This window comes from Gorilla gorilla, chromosome 10 (genome assembly GCF_029281585.2).
Source record: "Gorilla gorilla gorilla isolate KB3781 chromosome 10, NHGRI_mGorGor1-v2.1_pri, whole genome shotgun sequence".
Lineage (NCBI taxonomy): Eukaryota > Metazoa > Chordata > Mammalia > Primates > Hominidae > Gorilla > Gorilla gorilla.
In genome coordinates this window covers 22350498-22368918 of record NC_073234.2, presented here as the reverse complement: position 1 = coordinate 22368918, position 18421 = coordinate 22350498, and the positions used below count along the sequence as shown (strand labels likewise).

General features: G+C 53.6%; 1 protein-coding gene across 5 annotated transcripts; it reads left to right on the top strand.

The window, feature by feature from the left end:
- Positions 1-8546: 8546 nt before the first annotated feature.
- On the top strand, positions 8547-17223 carry PIANP (PILR alpha associated neural protein). Of its 5 annotated transcripts, none has more exons than XM_019037949.4 (6): positions 8547-8776; positions 11288-11347; positions 11600-12105; positions 12868-12949; positions 13747-13968; positions 16962-17223. In XM_019037949.4, exons 2-6 carry the CDS (start codon positions 11331-11333, stop codon positions 16981-16983), a joined length of 849 nt encoding a protein of 282 aa, XP_018893494.1. In that variant the 5' UTR covers positions 8547-8776; positions 11288-11330; the 3' UTR covers positions 16984-17223. The 5 variants fall into 5 exon arrangements, with proteins under 5 accessions (XP_018893494.1, XP_018893496.1, XP_018893493.1 ...); XM_019037951.4 differs by lacking the exon at positions 16962-17223 and adding an exon at positions 14341-15608 and having other exon boundaries at positions 8549-8776; positions 11293-11347; XM_019037948.4 differs by lacking the exon at positions 16962-17223 and adding an exon at positions 14341-15608 and having other exon boundaries at positions 8549-8776.
- The last annotated feature ends 1198 nt before the right edge of the window (positions 17224-18421 follow it).

Sequence of the window (18421 nt, the reverse complement as noted above, 5' to 3'; positions counted from 1 at the left end):
AATTACAGGCACCCACCACCATACCTGGCTAATTTTCATATTGTTAGTAGAGACTGGTTTTCACCATACTGGCCAGGCTAAGTCTCGAACTCCTGACCTCAGGTGATCTGCCCACCTTGGCCTCCCAAATTGCTGGGATTACACGTGTGAGCCACCGTTCCTGGCCTAATTTTTTAAATTTTTCATAGAGATGACGTTTTGTTATGTTGCCCAGACTGGTCTCAAACTCCTGAGGTCAAGCAATCCTCCCCCTTTGGCCTCCCAAAGTGCTGGGATTACAAGTGTGAGCCACAGTCCTGCCCTATTTATTTTTTTGATTTATGAAAAAATGGAATGCTTCATGAAGGTGTGTTATCCTTGTGGAGAGGCCATGCTAATCTGTCATTCTGTGTCCGGAATTGGTGGGTTCTTGGGTCTCACTGACTTAAAGAATGAAGCCACTGACCCTGGCGGTGAGTGTTACAGCTCTTAAGGTGGTGCGTCTGGAGTCTGTGCCTTCTGATGCTCAGATGTGTTCAGTTTCTTCCTTCCCACGGGTTCGTGGTCTCGCTGCCTCAGGAGTAAAGCTACAGACCTTCACAGTGAGTGTTACAGCTCTTAAGGCAACATGTCTGGAGTTGGTTCTTTCCTCCCGGTGGGCTCATGGTCTGGCTGGCCTCAGAAGAAAAGCTGCAGATCTTCGCAGTGAGTGTTACAGCTCATAAAAGCAGCATGCACCCAAAAACTGAGCAGCAGCAAGATTTATTGCAGAGTGAAAAAACAAAGCTTCCACAATGCAGAAGGGGACGAGAGCGTGTTGCCAGTGCTGCCTCAGGCAGCCTGCTTTTATTCTCTTATCCAGCCCCACCCACATCCTGCTGATTGGTAGAGCCCAGTGGCCTGTTTTGACAGGGTGCTGATTGGTGCATTTACAATCCCTGAGCTAGATACAAAGGTTCTCCACGTCCCCATCAGATTAGTTAGATACAGAATACGGACACAAAGGTTCTCCAAGGCCCCACCAGAGCAGCTAGAGAGTGTCAATTGGTGCACTCACAAACCTTGAGCTAAACACAGGGTGCTGATTGGTGTGTTTACAATCCCTGAGCTACACATAAAGACTCTCCACGTCCCCACCAGACTCAGGAGCCCAGCTGGCTTCACCTAGAGGATCCCACGCTGGGGCTGCAAGTGGAGCTGCCTGCCAGTCCCAGTGCCCTGTGCCCGCACTCCTCAGCCCTTGAGTGGTCGATGGGACTGAGCGCCATGGAGCAGGGGGCGGCGCTCATTGGGGAGGGCGGTACAGGAACCCACAGAGTGGGTGGGAGGCTCAGGCATGGCGGGCTGCAGGTCCCGAGCCCTGCCCCGCGGGAAGGCAGCTAAGGCTCGGTGAGAAATTGAGCACACCGCCAGTGGGCCGGCACTGCTGGGGGACCCAGTACACCCTCCGCAGCTGCTGGCCCGGGTGCTAAGTCCCTCATTGCTCCGAGTGCGGGGCCCGCCAAGCCCACGCCCACCCGGAACTCCAGCTGGCCCGCAAGCGCCTCACGCAGCCCCGGTTCCCGCTCGCTCATGCTTCTCCCTCCACACCTCCCTGCAAGCTGAGGGAGTGGGCTCCAGCCTTGGCCAGCCCAGAAAGGGGCTCCCACAGTGCAGTGGGGGGCTGAAGGGCTCCTCAAATGCCGCCAAAGTGGGAGCCCAGGCAGAGGAGGTGCCCAGAGCAAGCGAGGGCTCTGAGGACTGCCAGCACGCTGTCACCTCTCAATTCCAATGTTCTTATATGTGTTGCCAAAGTTAGCAGTAGTAGTTTTTTGTTTTTGTTTTTGTTTTTGTTTTTTTTGAGACGGAGTCTTGCTCTCGCCCAGTCTGGAGTGTAGTCTTGTGATCTCAGCTCACTACAACCTCTACCTCCCTGGTTCAAGCGATTCTCCGGCCTCAGCCCCCCAAGTAGAGGGACTACAGGTGACCGCCACCACGCCCAGCTAATTTTTTTTTGTATTTTTAGTAGAGACGGGGTTTCCCCACGTTAGCTGGGCTGGTCTCGAACTCTTGACCTCAGGTGATTCACCCGCCTCAGCCTCCTAAAGTGCTGGACTTACAGGCGTGAGCCACCGTGCCTGTCCATTTTTACTTTCTTTTATTTTTATTTATTTATTTATTTGTTTATTTATTTGTGTGTGTGTGTGTGTGTAACGGAGTCTTGCTCTGTCACCCAGGCTGCAGTGCAGTGGTGCAATCTCGGGTCACTGCAACCTCCGCCTCCTGGGTTCAAGCAATTCTCCTGCCTCAAACTCCCAAGTAGCTGGGATTACAGGCGCCTGCCACCACGCCCGGCTAATTTTTTGTATTTTTAGTAGAGACGGGGTTTCACCGTGTTAGCCAGGATGGTCTCGATCTCCTGACCTCGTGATCCACCCGCCTCACTCTCCCAAAGTGCTGGGATTACAGGTGTGAGCCACCGCGTCTGGCCTATTTTTATTTAAAAAAATTTTTTTTAAAAATTTTTTGTTTTCAGATGGAGTCTCGCTGTCACCCAGGCTGGAATGCAGTGGCACAATCTTGGCTCACTGCAACCTCTGCTTCCCGGGTTCAAGCGATTCTCCTGCTTCAGCCTCCCAAATAGCTGGGATTATAAGCACTCGCCACTACGCCCAGCTACTTTTTGTATTTTTAGTAGACGGGGTTTCATCATACTGGCCAGGCTGGTCTCGAGCTCCTGACCTCCTGATCCGCCCGCCTTGGCCTCCCAAAGTGCTGGGATTACAGGCGTGACCCACTGTGCCCAGCTGAAAACTATATTTTAAAAACAGGGAGCCAGGCATGGTGGCTCACACCTGTAATCCCAGCACTTTGGGAGGCCGAGGCGGGTGGATCACCTGAAGTCAGGAGTTGAAGAACAGCCTGGCCAACATAGTGAAACCCTGTCTCTACTAAAAATACAAAAATTAGCTGGGTGTAGTGGCACATGCCTGTAGCTCAGGTACTTGGGAGGCTGAGGAAGGAGAATCACTTGGACCCAGGAGGCGGAGTTTGCAGTAAGCAGAGATAGCGCCACTGCACTTCAGTCTGGGCGACAAGAGTGAAACTGTCTCAAAATAAAATAAAATAGGCCAGGCGCAGTGGCTCACACCTGTAATCTCAACACTTTGGGAGGCCGAGATGGATGGATCGCCTGAAGTCAGGAGTTTCAGACCAGCCTGACCAACATGGAGAAACCCCGTCTCTACTAAAAATACAAAAATTAGCCGGACTGGTGGCTTGCGCCTGTAGTCCCAGCTACTTGGAAGGCTGAAGCAGGATAATTGCTTGAACCTGGGAGGTGGAGGTTGCAGTGAGCTGAGATCATGCCACTGCACTCCAGCCTGGGCAACAGAGCAAGACTCTATCTCAAAAAAATAAATAAAATAAAATAAAAATAAAAACAGGGGCTAGGAGCTGTGGCTCATGCCTGTAATCCTAGCACTTTGAGAGGCTAAGGTGTTAGGCCAGGTGAGGTGGCTCACGCCTGTAATCCCAGAACTTTGGGAGGCCGAGGCGGGTGGATAATGAGGTCATGAGATCGAGACCATCCTGGCCAACGTGGTGAAATCTTCTCTACAAAAAATACGAAAATTAGCCAGGCGTGATGGCATGCGCCTGTAATCCCAGCTACTCGGGAGGCTGAGGCAGGAGAATTGCTTGAACCCGGGAGGCAGAGATTGCAGTGAGCCAAGATCGCACCACTGCACTCCAGCCTGGCAGCAGAGTGAGACTCTGTCTCAAAAAAAAAAAAAAAAAAAAGAGGCTAAGATGTTGAGTTGAGGACAGGAGTTGGAGACCAGCCTAGACAACATAGTGAGACCCCCCCCACCTCTATAAAATAATAATTTAAAAATTAGCTGGGCTGGTGGTGCACACCTGTGGTCCCGGCTACTCTGGAGGCCAAGGCAGAAGGATGTGCTTGAGCCCAGCAGTTCCAAGCAGCAGTGAACTGTGATCACACCACTGCACTCCAGCATGGGCGACACAGTGAGACCCTGTCTCAAAAAGAAAAAAAAGTAAATTACAAAAGTTAAAGAGTTTAGGCTGGGCGCGGTGGCTCATGCCTGTAATCCCAGCACTTTGGGAGACCGAGGTGGGCGGACCACGAGGTCAGGAGATCCAGACCATCCTGGCTAACACGGTGAAACCCCATCTCTACTAAAAAATACAAAAAATTAGCGGGAGTGGTGGCAGGCACCTGTAGTCCCAGCTACTTGGGAGGCCACTCCAGTCTGGGTGACAGAGCGAGACTCTGTCCAAAAAAAAAAAAAAAAAAAGTTAGAGTTTAGATTTAAGTTGATACAAAAGAGAAAGAATTGGAGAAGTAGAGGAGATGGTGAATAGAGAGCATCTTCTTGGAAAGCTTTCCTGTAAAGGGAAGCAGAGAAGGGCAGAGGCTGGGGCCGGACAGCCAGTTGAGGAGGATATTTTAAGCTGGGAGTAATTACAGCATGTTTGTGTGCTGCTGGCAATGATCAAGTATACAGGAGGAGGGCCGGGCGCAGTGGCTCACGCCTGTAATCTCAGCACTTTGGGAGGCCCAGGCGGGTGGATCACGAGGTCAGGAGATCGAGACCACCCTGGCTAACACGGTGAAACCCCGTCTCTACTAAAAATACAAAAAATTAGCCGGGCGCGGTGGTGGGCGCCTGCAGTCCCAGCTACTCGGGAGGCTGAGGCAGGAGAATGGCGTGAACCCGGGAGGCGGAGCTTGCAGTGAGCCGAGATGGCGCCACTGCACTCCAGCCTGGGCGAAATAGCGAGACTCTGTCTCAAAAAAAAAAAAAAAAAAAAAAAGTAGGCAGGAGGAGAGTGATGCTGCAGGAGAGGGAGGGACATTTGCAGGAGTGATGACTTTGGGTGGGTGGCAGGGTTTGAGATTCCCCACAGTAGGTGCAGTGGGGCTAAGGGTGTGCTGGTGGGAGTGGGGAAGTTTTCTCCTGCTTGTTTCTATTTTCTCAGAAAAGCAGCAAGCAAGATCATCAGCTGAGAGAGAGAAGGGTTCAGAAGAAGAATATTGGATATTTGAGGACAGAAAACAGAAATTCACCCTAAATGAGCCCAGTCACGGTGGCTCACGCCTGTAATTCCAACACTTTGGGAAGCCAAGGTGGGAGGATTGCTTGAGCTCAAGAGTTCGAGACCAGCCTGGCCAACACGGCAAAACCCCGTCTCTGAAAATAAATAAATTAATTAAAAATGAGCCCAGAGATAGTGATGAAGATACCAGCAGAGCCAGAAACAGGACAAGGATGTATAGAGACTGTATAGAGACTGTACAGTGTGGGTAGGTCCTCAAATTCATCTGAAGTCACATTTATCACTGCACTGTCTCCCTACCAGACTGTAAGCTCCACCAAGACAGTGATGACTTCATTCTTGCTCTCCACTGTATCCCCAGCCATGGCACGGTACCTGGCGTGTCACACCATTTAAATGACCATATTTGTATGACCAGCCTGGACAACGTGGCAAAATCTCATCTCTGCCAAAAAACAAAAACAAAAACAAAAAACAAAAAAAAAACAACCACCACCACAAATTAGCCTGGCATGGTGGCACACAGATGTAGTCCCAGATACTTGGGGGCTGAGGTGGGAGGACTGCTTGAGCCAGGAGGTCAAGGCTGCAGTGAGCCATGATTGTGCCACTACACTCCAGCCTGGGTGACAGAGTGAGACCCTGTTTCAAAAAAAAAAAAATGTGGAAAGAATGAATGAATCAAGAATAATAGAAATAATTAATGACCCAAGGTCCTCAGTGTCAAAGGCACTTACACTGAACATGAATATTCACTTGATAAACTTGGTCCATGCCAGTGACATGAGTTTACCTGGAGCATATCCTCAGGATGCTCTGGGGCTTAAGGGGCCCAGGAGGTGGCAGGAATTGCGCACCTGACTCACATGGCCCATTGGCTGGGTTCACATCCAGTGTGCCTTGTCTTTCCCCCACCACTGGGAGACACTAGGAGGACAGCTCACTCACTGCTGTTCTGACCTCAAATGAAGGGCTGTCAGGGACACGCAAGCAAGAGGGCAGCTGCTGCAGATGCTCGTCAGAACAGCAGGCTTCCTTCCTTTCACGAGGCAGGAGCGCCAGGCTGACGACGGGTCACAATGCAGCAAATGAAGGAGGAGGATCTGAAGGGGTGTGGACATGAGCAAGGGCTCAACCTGAAGCCTTTGGCATAGGGCAGAGATCAGTAGGGGGCAGGCAGCTAGAGAGGAACGGCTGGAGGACAGCAGAGGAGAGAATTAAAAGAGTTCAGAGTGGGCAGGGGTCCCAGAAGAAGTTCATTAAGTGGTACATGTTGAGCATCTACTACATTCCAAGGCACTGCAGTAGGAGTCGGGATACACGGTAAACAAGACAAATAAGATCTTGGCTCTCTAATGTATAGGGGGGCAGGAGAGAGCAGACAGTAAATAGTAAACACATATATGATCATTTCAGAAAGTGATGAGTCGGGCCAGGCGTGGCAGCTCACGCCTGTAATCCCAGCACTTTGGGAGGCCGAGGTGGGAGGATCACCTGAGGTCAGGAGTTCAAGACCAGCCTGGCCAACATGGTGAAACCCCATCTCCACTAAAATTACAAAAATTAGCCAGGTGTGGTGGTGTGCGCCTGTAATCCCAGCTATTTGGGAGGCTGAGGCAGGAGAATTGCTTGACCCTGGGAGGCGGAGGTTGCAGTAAACTGAGATCGTGCCATTGCACTCCAGCCTGGGCAACAGAGAGACACACTGTCTCGAAGAAAAAAAAAAGTGCAGGGATGCTAAGAGAATGACTTCTGATGTTACAGAACAGCAAGTAGTCTGATCCAGCAGGAGCACTGTGTATGAGGTGCGTACAGGCTGGTGGGCTTCTCCTTACAAGGAGTTCAGATTTATTCCAAGTGTAATGAAAAACCACTCGAATATTTTAAGCAGGGAAGAGCATGACATGGTTTTGATTTTTAAAATATTATCAATATAGGAAAAACTAGTTTGTAAAGACAAGGGCAGAAGCAGGGACCAGTGAGGAAGCTATTATGATAATCTGGATGAGACATGATGGCTTAGACCAAGACTATAGCAATAAAGATAGAAGGAGATTAATTTGGGATATATTTTGGACACAGAGCCCACAGGACTTGTTGGTGAATTAGATACAGGGAGAGAATCAGTGAAAAAAAGGGGAAGGGAGGGATGTTTCCTAGATTTTTAGCCTGAACAACTAGTAGTTGTCAAGCCTCAGGATGGGGATCACTGGGAGAAAAATGGATTGGGGGTGGGGGAATTCAAGACATCTATTTTAGTCAAGTTAGCTTTGCATGGCTATTAGACATCCAAGTGGAGATGTCAAGTAGGCTGTCGGATAAATGAGTCTGGCGCTCTGGATATAAATTTAGGACTCACTGACATTTACATAGTATTTAAGCCCTGGGACCGGATGAGATCACTGGACAGAGAATGTGGAAAGAGAGAATGGCCAAGGACTAAGCTCTAGGAGGCTCCAACATTTAGAGGTCACCCGAGGAAGACTAAGAACAGTCAGTGAGGTTGGAGGGAAATGAGGAGAGTGTGGTGTACCGGAAGTGCCCTGAGGAAAAACAGCGTAGTGTGGTAGAGACGGATGGGGTCCAGGTGGTGGGAGAAGGGGCAGGAGAGGCTACTTTTGATAGAGACATTAGGGAAGGCCTCCCAGAAGGCGTTGGATCTAAGTGAGACTGGAATGAAAACAGTAAGTCATTGTGAAAAGCCAGGGAAATGTATTACTGAGGGAACAGCAAGTGCAAAGGCCCTGAGGTAGGTTAAACCTGTCTCCAACCAGGAATCCACCAGGTCCCATGTGGCTGAAGCATAGAAATCTTTAGGAAAGGCAATCAGAGAGCCACCTAGGAGCCAGGTTATATAGGGTCTTGTAAGTCACAGCACGGAGTCTGGGTATTCCAGTGCTGGAAAAGCCCAGGAATTTCGACGTGATCCACTTAATGCATGGTAGCAGGGCCAGAGTGAAATAGGGGATCAAGCTGTGGGGATAATCCAAAGATGGTGCAAGGTCCTTCCTCCCCAGTCCTTTCCTCCACCCCTTGCCCCCAGCCTTGACCTCAGGCACTTTCCACAGCTGGCAAAACAAAGTTGGGGGACAGGCAGTGGTGACTCACGCCTGTAATCCCAGCACTCCGGGAAGCTGAGCGGGAAGCTGAGCGGGAAGCTGAGCGGGAAGGATCGCTTGAGCCCAGGCGTTCGAGACCAGGCTGGGCAACACAGCGAGACCTCATCTCTACAAAAACACAATACAAAAGAACAAAGTTGGGAATGCAGAGCATTGAGTGACTCAGAATCTCAGAAACTGACTGAGGCGACCATGGGTGTCCCTGGAGTTGGGGTGAAGGAGGTGGGGAGACTGCCATCAGAACCCAGGGAACCGGACGGTGGCTGGACCCCACCAGCCTCTTCAGCCCTCCACCTGGGACATAGCCTGGCTTGACTCCTGCAGCGCGGCAGCAGGAGGGTTAAACCGTGCGTGGCCTCCGGCGCGGGGGGGAGGCGGAGACGGAGCGGTCCCAGCCGCCGCGCCGAGCCCAGCCGAGCCGAGCCGAGCCGAGCCGAAGCGAGCATCTCCCACCGCCGCCGCCCCGCGCCCCAGGCGCCCGCCCCCCACCCGCTCCAGCGCCCTGCCGCGGGCCAAACCTCCCCACCATGCCCCGCACCCCGCCCGCTCCTGCGACCCCCCAGCCCCGCTCAGTCCCGAGCGCCCGCAGTCGTCGCGCCGCCGCGCCAAGCATGCAGGTGAGTGAGAGGGACCCCCACGCCCCCACCCGCGGGGAGCCCGGCCCTGCCCTTCCCGGCTCCGCGCCCTTCGCCTCCTGCCCCTCCCGACGCGGTCCCTCGCCCGGGACAAGGCCTCCAGCCTCCCAGCGCCCCTTCCCCGAAGGGCTCTCCATCCCTCCGCGGTCCTGGCTCGCTCCCGCCCTCCCTGGCGCAGCCGTCCCCGTCCCCGCGGCTGCCTCCATCCCGCCTCGGCTCGGCGGGCGGCTCCGCGCAGTCTCCTGCTTCGGGTCCCCAGTCCGCTCTTGGCGCTCCCTGCCTCGGAGTCCCTTCGCCGACCTCCTTTTCCTCGTCTCCCCCCAACTCTCGCCGCTCTCCAGCCCTGTGCGGGGAGTGCGGGCCTGCGGGATGGGTGGGATGGGGGCCACGCTGGGGCTGGGGCCCGGCTCCCGCACCCCGAGGCTCCTGCCCCACCCCCAGCTTGTCTCCTGCGCACAACAGGTCGGTGAGAAGCTGGGAGAGGGGTGGGGGTGGCGCGCCAGCCCGGGGACTGCGGGCTTCCTGGAGGGGGCGGCTGAAGCTGTGCGGGGCCCAGGGACTGGGTTGGCGCTGGCTGGGGGTGGGGATGCACAGGCGGAGGGGCGATAGTCCTAGAGTCAGCTGGCCACAGATGCGCCCTGGGAGCCCTTCTCCGCTTCACTGGTTCGCTCTACACGCCTCGCTCCCTCCCTCTAGCTTTCTTCCTTTCCCCTCTCTCTCCCTTCTTCCCACCATGCCCCCATCCCTATGTCTTTCGGTATCTCCACATCCCTTTACATTTGGGGGAGCAATTCCCAACTCCTCCATCTTTGCTGCTCCCGCCTCTGCTTCCCAGCCCGTTCCTCGTGTCATTTTTCCTTAAGCATTTATGTTCTCTCCTTCCCCACTTCCTTTCTCCCCATCCTGGGCTTTCCCCCCTTTTCTCCCATCCCCTTACTCACCACTCCTCTGGCTGTCCTGCCTGGACCGCTCTCTCCTTCTCCTCCTGCCCCTTCTTCCCCTGCACCTGTGACCCCTTCATCCTCTCCGTTTCCCCTCCCTGACCTTTTCTCTCATCCTTTCCTCCCTTCGGCATCCTCCACAGTTCGGGTCTTCTGTACCCACTCTCCTCCTCTCTTCCCAGTTCTCTCTTTTTCAGGACTGCCTGCTCTCTCTCACCCTGCACTCCAGGCCAGCTTCCTCTTCACATTTCTCCTCTCTCACTCTTAACCAGCCTTCCATCTCCCAGCCCTTCACCCCTTCCCATCTCTCCCACTGCCTACTTCCCCACTCCCTTCCCGTGACTTTCCCATCTTGTTCCCTTGTTGTTCTCTGGGAAGATTCAATGGGCAGATTTATTTATTTTATTTTTTGAGTCGGAGTCTCGCTCTTGTTGCCCAGACTGGAGTGCAGTGGTGTGATCTAAGCTCACTGCAACCTTCGCCTCCCAGGTTCAAGGGATTCTCCTGCCTCAGCCCTCTGAATAGCTGGGATTGCAGGCGCCCATCAGTACCCCCGGCTAATTTTTGTAATTTTAGTAGACACGGGGTTTCACTATGTTGGCCAGGCTGGTCTCGAACTCCTGATCTCAGGTGATCCACCCGCCTTGGCTTCCCAAAGTGCTAGGATTACAGGCGTGAGCCACTGCGTCTGGCCCATTGGGCAGATTTAGACCCAGAATCCACAGGAAACCGGGTGTCCTATCTTCACTCCCTCTGGGGAGCCTGCCCCTCCTGGATCCACCACCCTCAGCTCTGAGAACACACCCTTTCTCTTTCAAAACCAACCATCCCGATTTTCCCAGGATTCTTTACCCAGGAGAGCCACATTTGAGGGGGTGGTTTCTTCCTGACTCCACCTCCCTTCAGAGGGCACCTATGCACTTGGATGATTAAACATTAAGAGCAAAAATTATATTCTGTAGTTTTTCTCCCACTCACCTCTCTCTTTCTGTCTCTTTCCTTCCATCCCTCCAGCTCTTCATTCCTTTCTCCTGAAGATGCAGACTCCTGGGGCTAATCATAAGACAAATGCCTGGCACTGCCAGAGGGGTGGGAGGGCTGGGAGGGCTGGAAGGGCCCCCCTGCACGTACACACACTCACTGGCTTGCTCAGATTGACTTCCCCATCCCTCCCCCTACCCTCAGACTCCCTCCCTAGCGGTAGGTGCTCAAGGAATCACAAGGTTCTTGGCTCTAAATTAAGATCCAAGAAAAGCCTGGAGCTGTGGGCAGAGGAAGTGAGAAGAAGGGAAATCAGAGAAGCCAGAGTAGACCCTGGGGTGGAGAGGTAACAGGGACCTGAGAAGTTGTAGATGGGGCTGGGGTCTGGTCAGGCAACCACGCTGGAGTTTTTCCCCCAAAAGGATGCTAAGAAGCAGTGAATCCTGGGTGCAGCCGCATAGCTGGCAGCTGGGCGGCCTGGGCGAGCAGATGCGGGTAGAATTGGTGGATGAATTAGCTGGGGAAGTACACAGGGCAGGGCTGGGGTGTGACGGCCCCCTTTTTCTCCCAGTAAAGGCTGAAAATCTGGGTCACAGCTGAGGAAGACCTCAGACATGGAGTCCAGGATGTGGTAAGTTTGGCCCAGCAGAGGGAGCCTGGAGACCACGTTCCCTGGGGTCATGACTCCTTCCTTCCTAGACCCATCCAGAGCCTTCCCATCCTGAGGGCCATCCTCCTTTGGAAGATGGGAAATGAGGCGAGTCTTCCCAAGGCCCACCTGCTTTCACAGGGAAACCTGGAGGTTTCTGGTGTGAACCTGTCCCTCCCTCACATAGGCCCACAGTAGGCCTGTGTCTCAGCCACGCTCTCTCCCTTCTTACAGGCCTGCGCTGCTGCTGTCCCACCTCCTCCCTCTCTGGCCACTGCTGTTGCTGCCCCTCCCACCGCCTGCTCAGGGCTCTTCATCCTCCCCTCGAACCCCACCAGCCCCAGCCCGCCCCCCGTGTGCCAGGGGAGGCCCCTCGGCCCCACGTCATGTGTGCGTGTGGGAGCGAGCACCTCCACCAAGCCGATCTCCTCGGGTCCCAAGATCACGTCGGCAAGTCCTGCCTGGCACTGCACCCCCAGCCACCCCATCAGGCTTTGAGGAGGGGCCGCCCTCATCCCAGTACCCCTGGGCTATCGTGTGGGGTCCCACCGTGTCTCGAGAGGATGGAGGGGACCCCAACTCTGCCAATCCTGGATTTCTGGACTATGGTTTTGCAGCCCCTCATGGGCTCGCAACCCCACACCCCAACTCAGACTCCATGCGAGGTGATGGAGATGGGCTTATCCTTGGAGAAGCACCTGCCACCCTGCGGCCATTCCTGTTCGGGGGCCGTGGGGAAGGTGAGTGGGAAAGGCTGGGAGGGATATGACGGATGGGGAGGCTGGGTGAAGACACCAAGGGGCAGAAATAGAGGCCTTGTCTGTTAGCTCCTTCAACAAATGTGTCAGGCACTATACTGGCACAGGATGCAGAGATAAAGACACCCTCTCGGAGTTCAGGTCCACTGGAGCAGACAGACATGAAAGGACTTGGAGAGGAGTCATCGTAATAAATGCTTTAATAGAGGCATGTGCAGCATGATTTACAAAAAAAGAGAAGTGAGAGTCTCCTCCTGCTTGGGGATCAGGACACCTTCAGAGAACTGACATTTGAGCTGGCCCTTGAAAAGAGAGTGGGAGTATTCTGGGCAGAGAATGCCATGAATGAAGGGCACTACCCGGGAGATGTCTTGGCTCAGGGAGTGCTGATGGAGGAACAGGGCCTGTGGTTTGGGAGTTGGGCCACGGCAGAGACTAGGACATCTCCACCCCTTAGTTTCCAGGCATAGTGATAGGTTCTCTCTGATCATGGGGCCTCATCCTCATCACATATACACATAAGATTTGGTGAAATACATTTGGGAAAGTGGAGGAAAAGAGCTGAAAACTCAGGGGAATGCTGGTGATAATAAAGAGTGAGGCTCCAGAGGGGCAGACAGAGCCGGCAGTGTGGATCCACACAGCAATGCCACTCCAGCCGACAGAGCCCACAGCCCAGCCCCCAGCCCCTCTTGGCTCCTACCACCTTGGGGCTCCCTAAAACTTTCTTTCCACCCCAATCAGGTGTGGACCCCCAGCTCTATGTCACAATTACCATCTCCATCATCATTGTTCTTGTGGCCACTGGCATCATCTTCAAGTTCTGGTAAGCTGGGAGGAGGAGGGTGCTGGTGGATGGGGACGGAATGTTTGGCAGTCGAGGCTCTAACCACGAGGGGCAGTGGCAGCAATTTTGCTGGGGGGTGGGTGGGAAATGCTGGATGAAGGCAAGACCTTGGGAAAAGATAATTAAGGATTTGGCTGGGGGAAGATGGTGAGAAATCAGGGCAGATTCTGTCTCCCAGGGAAATACAAGGATAAGGGAGGGCAGGGGAATTATTCCTGTGCATTGGGGGCTTTGGTGGGCCTCCCCTGCCCCTACTTCCTCCAAGACAGAGAAAGCTGACCCAGTCTGCAGAGCCCTTCTTAGGGTTGCCTGGGGGGAGCAAGAAAACCTGGAGCTTTCTTTGCACACATTTAATAATGGATCACTCAGTCCTTCACACTTTACTGAGAGAATCATTAGACTCAGGTGTCCAAGTCATCAGCTTGCTTTGAACTAGAATTAAACCTGCCAGTTGTCTGCTGAAGACAGAAATGACTCTTCTGGGCGTGTAGGGGAGAGGACATTGTGGTGGTGGGGAGGGGATATTAATTTTGTCGATCTGGATCAGGTTTGGAGGGTAAGGAGGTTTAGATTACCAAGCTCCCCTAGAGGGCAGGGGAAGTGGTTTTATGGGCACAGAGTCCCAGGGGATTTAGTAGAGAGAACTGTTAAAGGCCAGTTTCTCTGCTGTAAGATGTTGGGAGTGACTGGGCAAGGCTGGGGGTGACCACTGGTGCAGGCCCAGGATGGGGGCTACTTGAGCGTGCAAGAGAACTTCTTTCCCTCTGGTACCCCAGCTGGGACCGCAGCCAGAAGCGACGCAGACCCTCAGGGCAGCAAGGTGCCCTGAGGCAGGAGGAGAGCCAGCAGCCACTGACAGACCTGTCCCCGGCCGGAGTCACTGTGCTGGGGGCCTTCGGGGACTCGCCTACCCCCACCCCTGACCATGAGGAGCCCCGAGGGGGACCCCGGCCTGGGATGCCCCACCCCAAGGGGGCTCCAGCCTTCCAGTTGAACCGGTGAGGGCAGGGGCAATGGGATGGGAGGGCAAAGAGGGAAGGCAACTTAGGTCTTCAGAGCTGGGGTGGGGGTGCCCTCTGGATGGGTAGTGAGGAGGCAGGCGTGGCCTCCCACAGCCCCTGGCCCTCCCAAGGGGGCTGGACCAGCTCCTCTCTGGGAGGCACCCTTCCTTCTCCCAGTCTCTCAGGATCTGTGTCCTATTCTCTGCTGCCCATAACTCCAACTCTGCCCTCTTTGGTTTTTTCTCATGCCACCTTGTCTAAGACAACTCTGCCCTCTTAACCTTGATTCCCCCTCTTTGTCTTGAACTTCCCCTTCTATTCTGGCCTACCCCTTGGTTCCTGACTGTGCCCTTTCCCTCTTCCTCTCAGGATTCCCCTGGTGAATCTGTGATGCCCCCAATGTTGGGGTGCAGCCAAGCAGGAGGCCAAGGGGCCGGCACAGCCCCCATCCCACTGAGGGTGGGGCAGCTGTGGGGAGCTGGGGCCACAGGGGCTCCTGGCTCCTGCCCTTGCACACCACCCCGGAACACTCCCCAGCCCCACGGGCAATCCTATCTGCTCGCCCTCCTGCAGGTGGGGGCCTCACATATCTGTGACTTTGGGTCCCTGTCCCCACCCTTGTGCACTCACATGAAAGCCTTGCACACTCACCTCCACCTTCACAGGCCATTTGCACATGCTCCTGCACCCTCTCCCCGTCCATACCGCTCCGCTCAGCTGACTCTCATGTTCTCTCGTCTCACATTTGCACTCTCTCCTTCCCACATTCCGTGCTCAGCTCACTCAGTGGTCAGCGTTTCCTGCACACTTTACCTCTCATGTGCGTTTCCCGGCCTGATGTTGTGGTGTTGTGCGGCGTGCTCACTCTCTCCCTCATGAACACCCACTCACCTCGTTTCCGCAGCCCCTGCGTGCTGCTCCAGAGGTGGGTGGGAGGTGAGCTGGGGGCTCCTTGGGCCCTCATCGGTCATGGTCTCGTCCCATTCCACACCATTTGTTTCTCTGTCTCCCCATCCTACTCCAAGGGTGCCGGCATCACCCTGAGGGCTCCCCCTTGGGAATAGGGGTAGTGAGGCCCCAAACTTCACCCCCAGCCCACTGCTAAAATCTGTTTTCTGACAGATGGGTTTTGGGGAGTCGCCTGCTGCACTACATGAGAAAGGGACTCCCATTTGCCCTTCCCTTTCTCCTACAGTCCCTTTTGTCTTGTCTGTCCTGGCTGTCTATGTGTGTGCCATTCTCTGGACTTCAGAGCCCCCTGAGCCAGTCCTCCCTTCCCAGCCTCCCTTTGGGCCTCCCTAACTCCACCTAGGCTGCCAGGGACCGGAGTCAGCTGGTTCAAGGCCATCGGGAGCTCTGCCTCCAAGTCTACCCTTCCCTTCCCGGACTCCCTCCTGTCCCCTCCTTTCCTTCCTCCTTCCTTCCACTCTCCTTCCTTTTGCTTCCCTGTCCTTTCCCCGTCCTCAGGTTCTTCCCTCCTTCTCACTGGTTTTTCCACCTTCCTCCTTCCCTTCTTCCCTGGCTCCTAGGCTGTGATATATATTTTTGTATTATCTCTTTCTTCTTCTTGTGGTGATCATCTTGAATTACTGTGGGATGTAAGTTTCAAAATTTTCAAATAAAGCCTTTGCAAGATACTCGAGTCCCCTGGTTCTGCCTTCTGACCCCCGTAGAGAGGAGGAGAGGGGTGGGCAGCTAGGAGGAGGCACAGGATGAGGTGGGGACCCCCTCTAGACCTAAGTCACCTGCCCTCCTCTGACCTGGAGCTGGGGGCCAACTGGGGCTTTAACTTGGGACAAAATGGAAGGGAGCCATCCTGACGAGGAGCAGTGGTACAAGAGAGAAACTAGAATAGAAATCGTGGCTCACTTATTCCTTGCCAGGGAGGGTCAAGAGAGACCAAAAAAAGGGAGACAGAAGAAAAGGAAAGTTACATGGAAGGATAGGAGGTGGATCAAGGCGGAAGAGAGACCTGATAAGACAGACGGAGGGAGAAGGGGGAAAGGAGAAGAGAAAAATGGAGCAATGGAGAAAAGATGAGAGGGAGCCAGCCATCCGAAAGAAGCTGCCCTGCTTGGTTTATTTTCAGCTTTGCTCCCTAACCTGCCCCCACCCACAGCTGCCCCCCAAAAGCTGTGCAGAATCAGAAGCCCTGTGGTTAACTCATTAGCTTTCCCTACTCTGCCCTCTCAGAGAGAGGCACTGCAGGGGTGTGGGGGTGGGATCAAGGGGTGTGTTTGGGGAGGGAATGCAGGCTGCCCAGCTGGGATCAGTCACCTCTCAGTCCCCAATTCTAGGTTTGGCTCTTGTAACAGCCCTGTGAAAACCCACACATCAGCCTCTCAGCTGTTGCTAGGCTCTATTGCTATGGTAACCACCCAGGTCCCATCTATCCCCCCTCCCCCAATCTGTGCCCCACTTGCTCCCTGGAAATGCGGTGGCCCCAGGGAGGATAGGGATGATGTAGTGTACAAAAGGGTGGCCTGGGCTGCCCTGGGCTGCCCTGGACTGGATATGCCCCCATGCTTTTAACTTTCAAGCTAGGTTAGGAATGTCTGTGTGTTGGTAGGTGTGTGCTTTAGGTGTTGGGCGCTTTACTGTGAGCTGAGGGAAGTGTGGCTGAGCCTGTGCAGCACATAATGGTGAGTGCCAGGAAGAGGCAGTGTATTTCTCAGGACTAGAGCAGTGTGTGCATTCAGGGTGTCACACTCCCTCAGAAAAGGACTGCTACAGGGGAAAGAAGCAGAGCGGGGCCAAGGATTGATGAACCAACTCAAAGCAGAGGTGCCAGGCAAACAAGCTTCTGAGGAGTCAACTCACTGGGGGCATGAAGATATCCCAGCAGGTGGCTGATGGGAGAGCGGGCTGGATAAAACCTGAGGGTACAGGATGAGGCATGGATGGTATACACTGTGGGCCGTAAGGGAGGGATCCACATCCAAGGAGGGTGGGATAGGAAGCTTCATTAACCTTTCCTTCTTTCCCCACAGGAATCTAGTCCTTGTCAGGTGAGGGTGGGGAGAAAAGAGAAGCATTGGCACAGAAGGGGAAGGAGCTCAAGTGCCGGAGAGCACACTGGGCTCTCACCTTCAGCAAGGATCTCTCTTCAAAGGGACAGTGTGACCCGTGGCTCATCCATATGCAAAAGGCACACATGAAGGCCCCTAATGAAGAGGGAATTAATTACTGCCTGATTAGACCGCTGTTTCTCTAAATTTAAATAAATTAAAATACACCAGCAAGATACTGGAAATCCTCACCTGTTTCCTCTCCCTAAATGTCCTCCTTTCCCCATGGAAAGTCAGATGGCAGGAAAGACAGAGGAGGAAGGAGACTGTTCCAGACTCTGAACTGTACTAAAAAAATTCTCCCAAATGATATTGCACTGTCATGTTAGCCATGAAGAGTCATAAGGCCCTGGGGAGCAAACCCTAACTTTTCTCTCCTGTAGTTGAAACAGAGACTGTGGGGCTTTGAGAGGTCCTCAGAAAGCTGCAGCAGAGTCACTAGCCAAGAAAAAAACAATGGCCATGCTGTCCTTTTGGGAACTGGAAGGTTCTTCGAGGTCACACCTCACAGCCACCACTGGAACCAGCGTCTCATCACCATCCTTTCTTTGCCTCCTGAGCTGTGCATCAAATGACTCAGCCAGGCTTCTCTTAGCATTTTTCTGGAATGCTTGCCACTGTGGCTTAGACCAAACCAGGGAATGGGGAAGCCCCCAGGAGGAGGGAGGGATCTCCCAGGCACAGCTTAGGGTGTGGAAGTGATTCAAGATGGAAACAGTATGCCAGCTGGAGAACCCCAGGCTAAAATTAACAGCCCTCCTCCCCCTACGCCCCACATTTATTGTTCTAAAGCTTTTCCCTAAGGAGTTCAAAGCACTTGAAACTTCTTTTTTTTTTTTTTTTTTTTTTTTGAGATGGAGTTTAGTTCTTGTTGCCCAGGCTGGAGTGCAATGGCGCAATCTTGGCTCACCACAACCTTTGCCTCCCAGGTTCAAGTGATTCTCCTGCCTCAACTTCCCAAGTAGCTAGGAAACTTCCTTCTTATAGCAAGGGCAGGAATAGGGCTGACGGAGACACTGAGACCCAGGAAGTGCCCAGTTAACGTAAATAGGAAAAGAGCAGGAGGAGAACCAGAACATATAGCTATCATTACTATTTCCTGTTCCCACCTTTCAATACCAGCCCCTAATGTCAAGGTTTTTTGAATCAGCAATCTCTAACCCACACAGCAATAGGTCTGGTCACATCTGAGCCCTTAAAATCCTTACTCTGCCAACTGTTGCTACTCAGTCAACAGAGACTGAGTGCTGAGCCCAAAAATGTGATAAAGGGAACAGACACTTTAAAAAAGATACAAACTACAATTACAATGAAATGCATCATCTATTTAAATATTTAAAGGTGTACTTTGTTACTTTCTTGCTTTGACCTTGGGGGGAAAA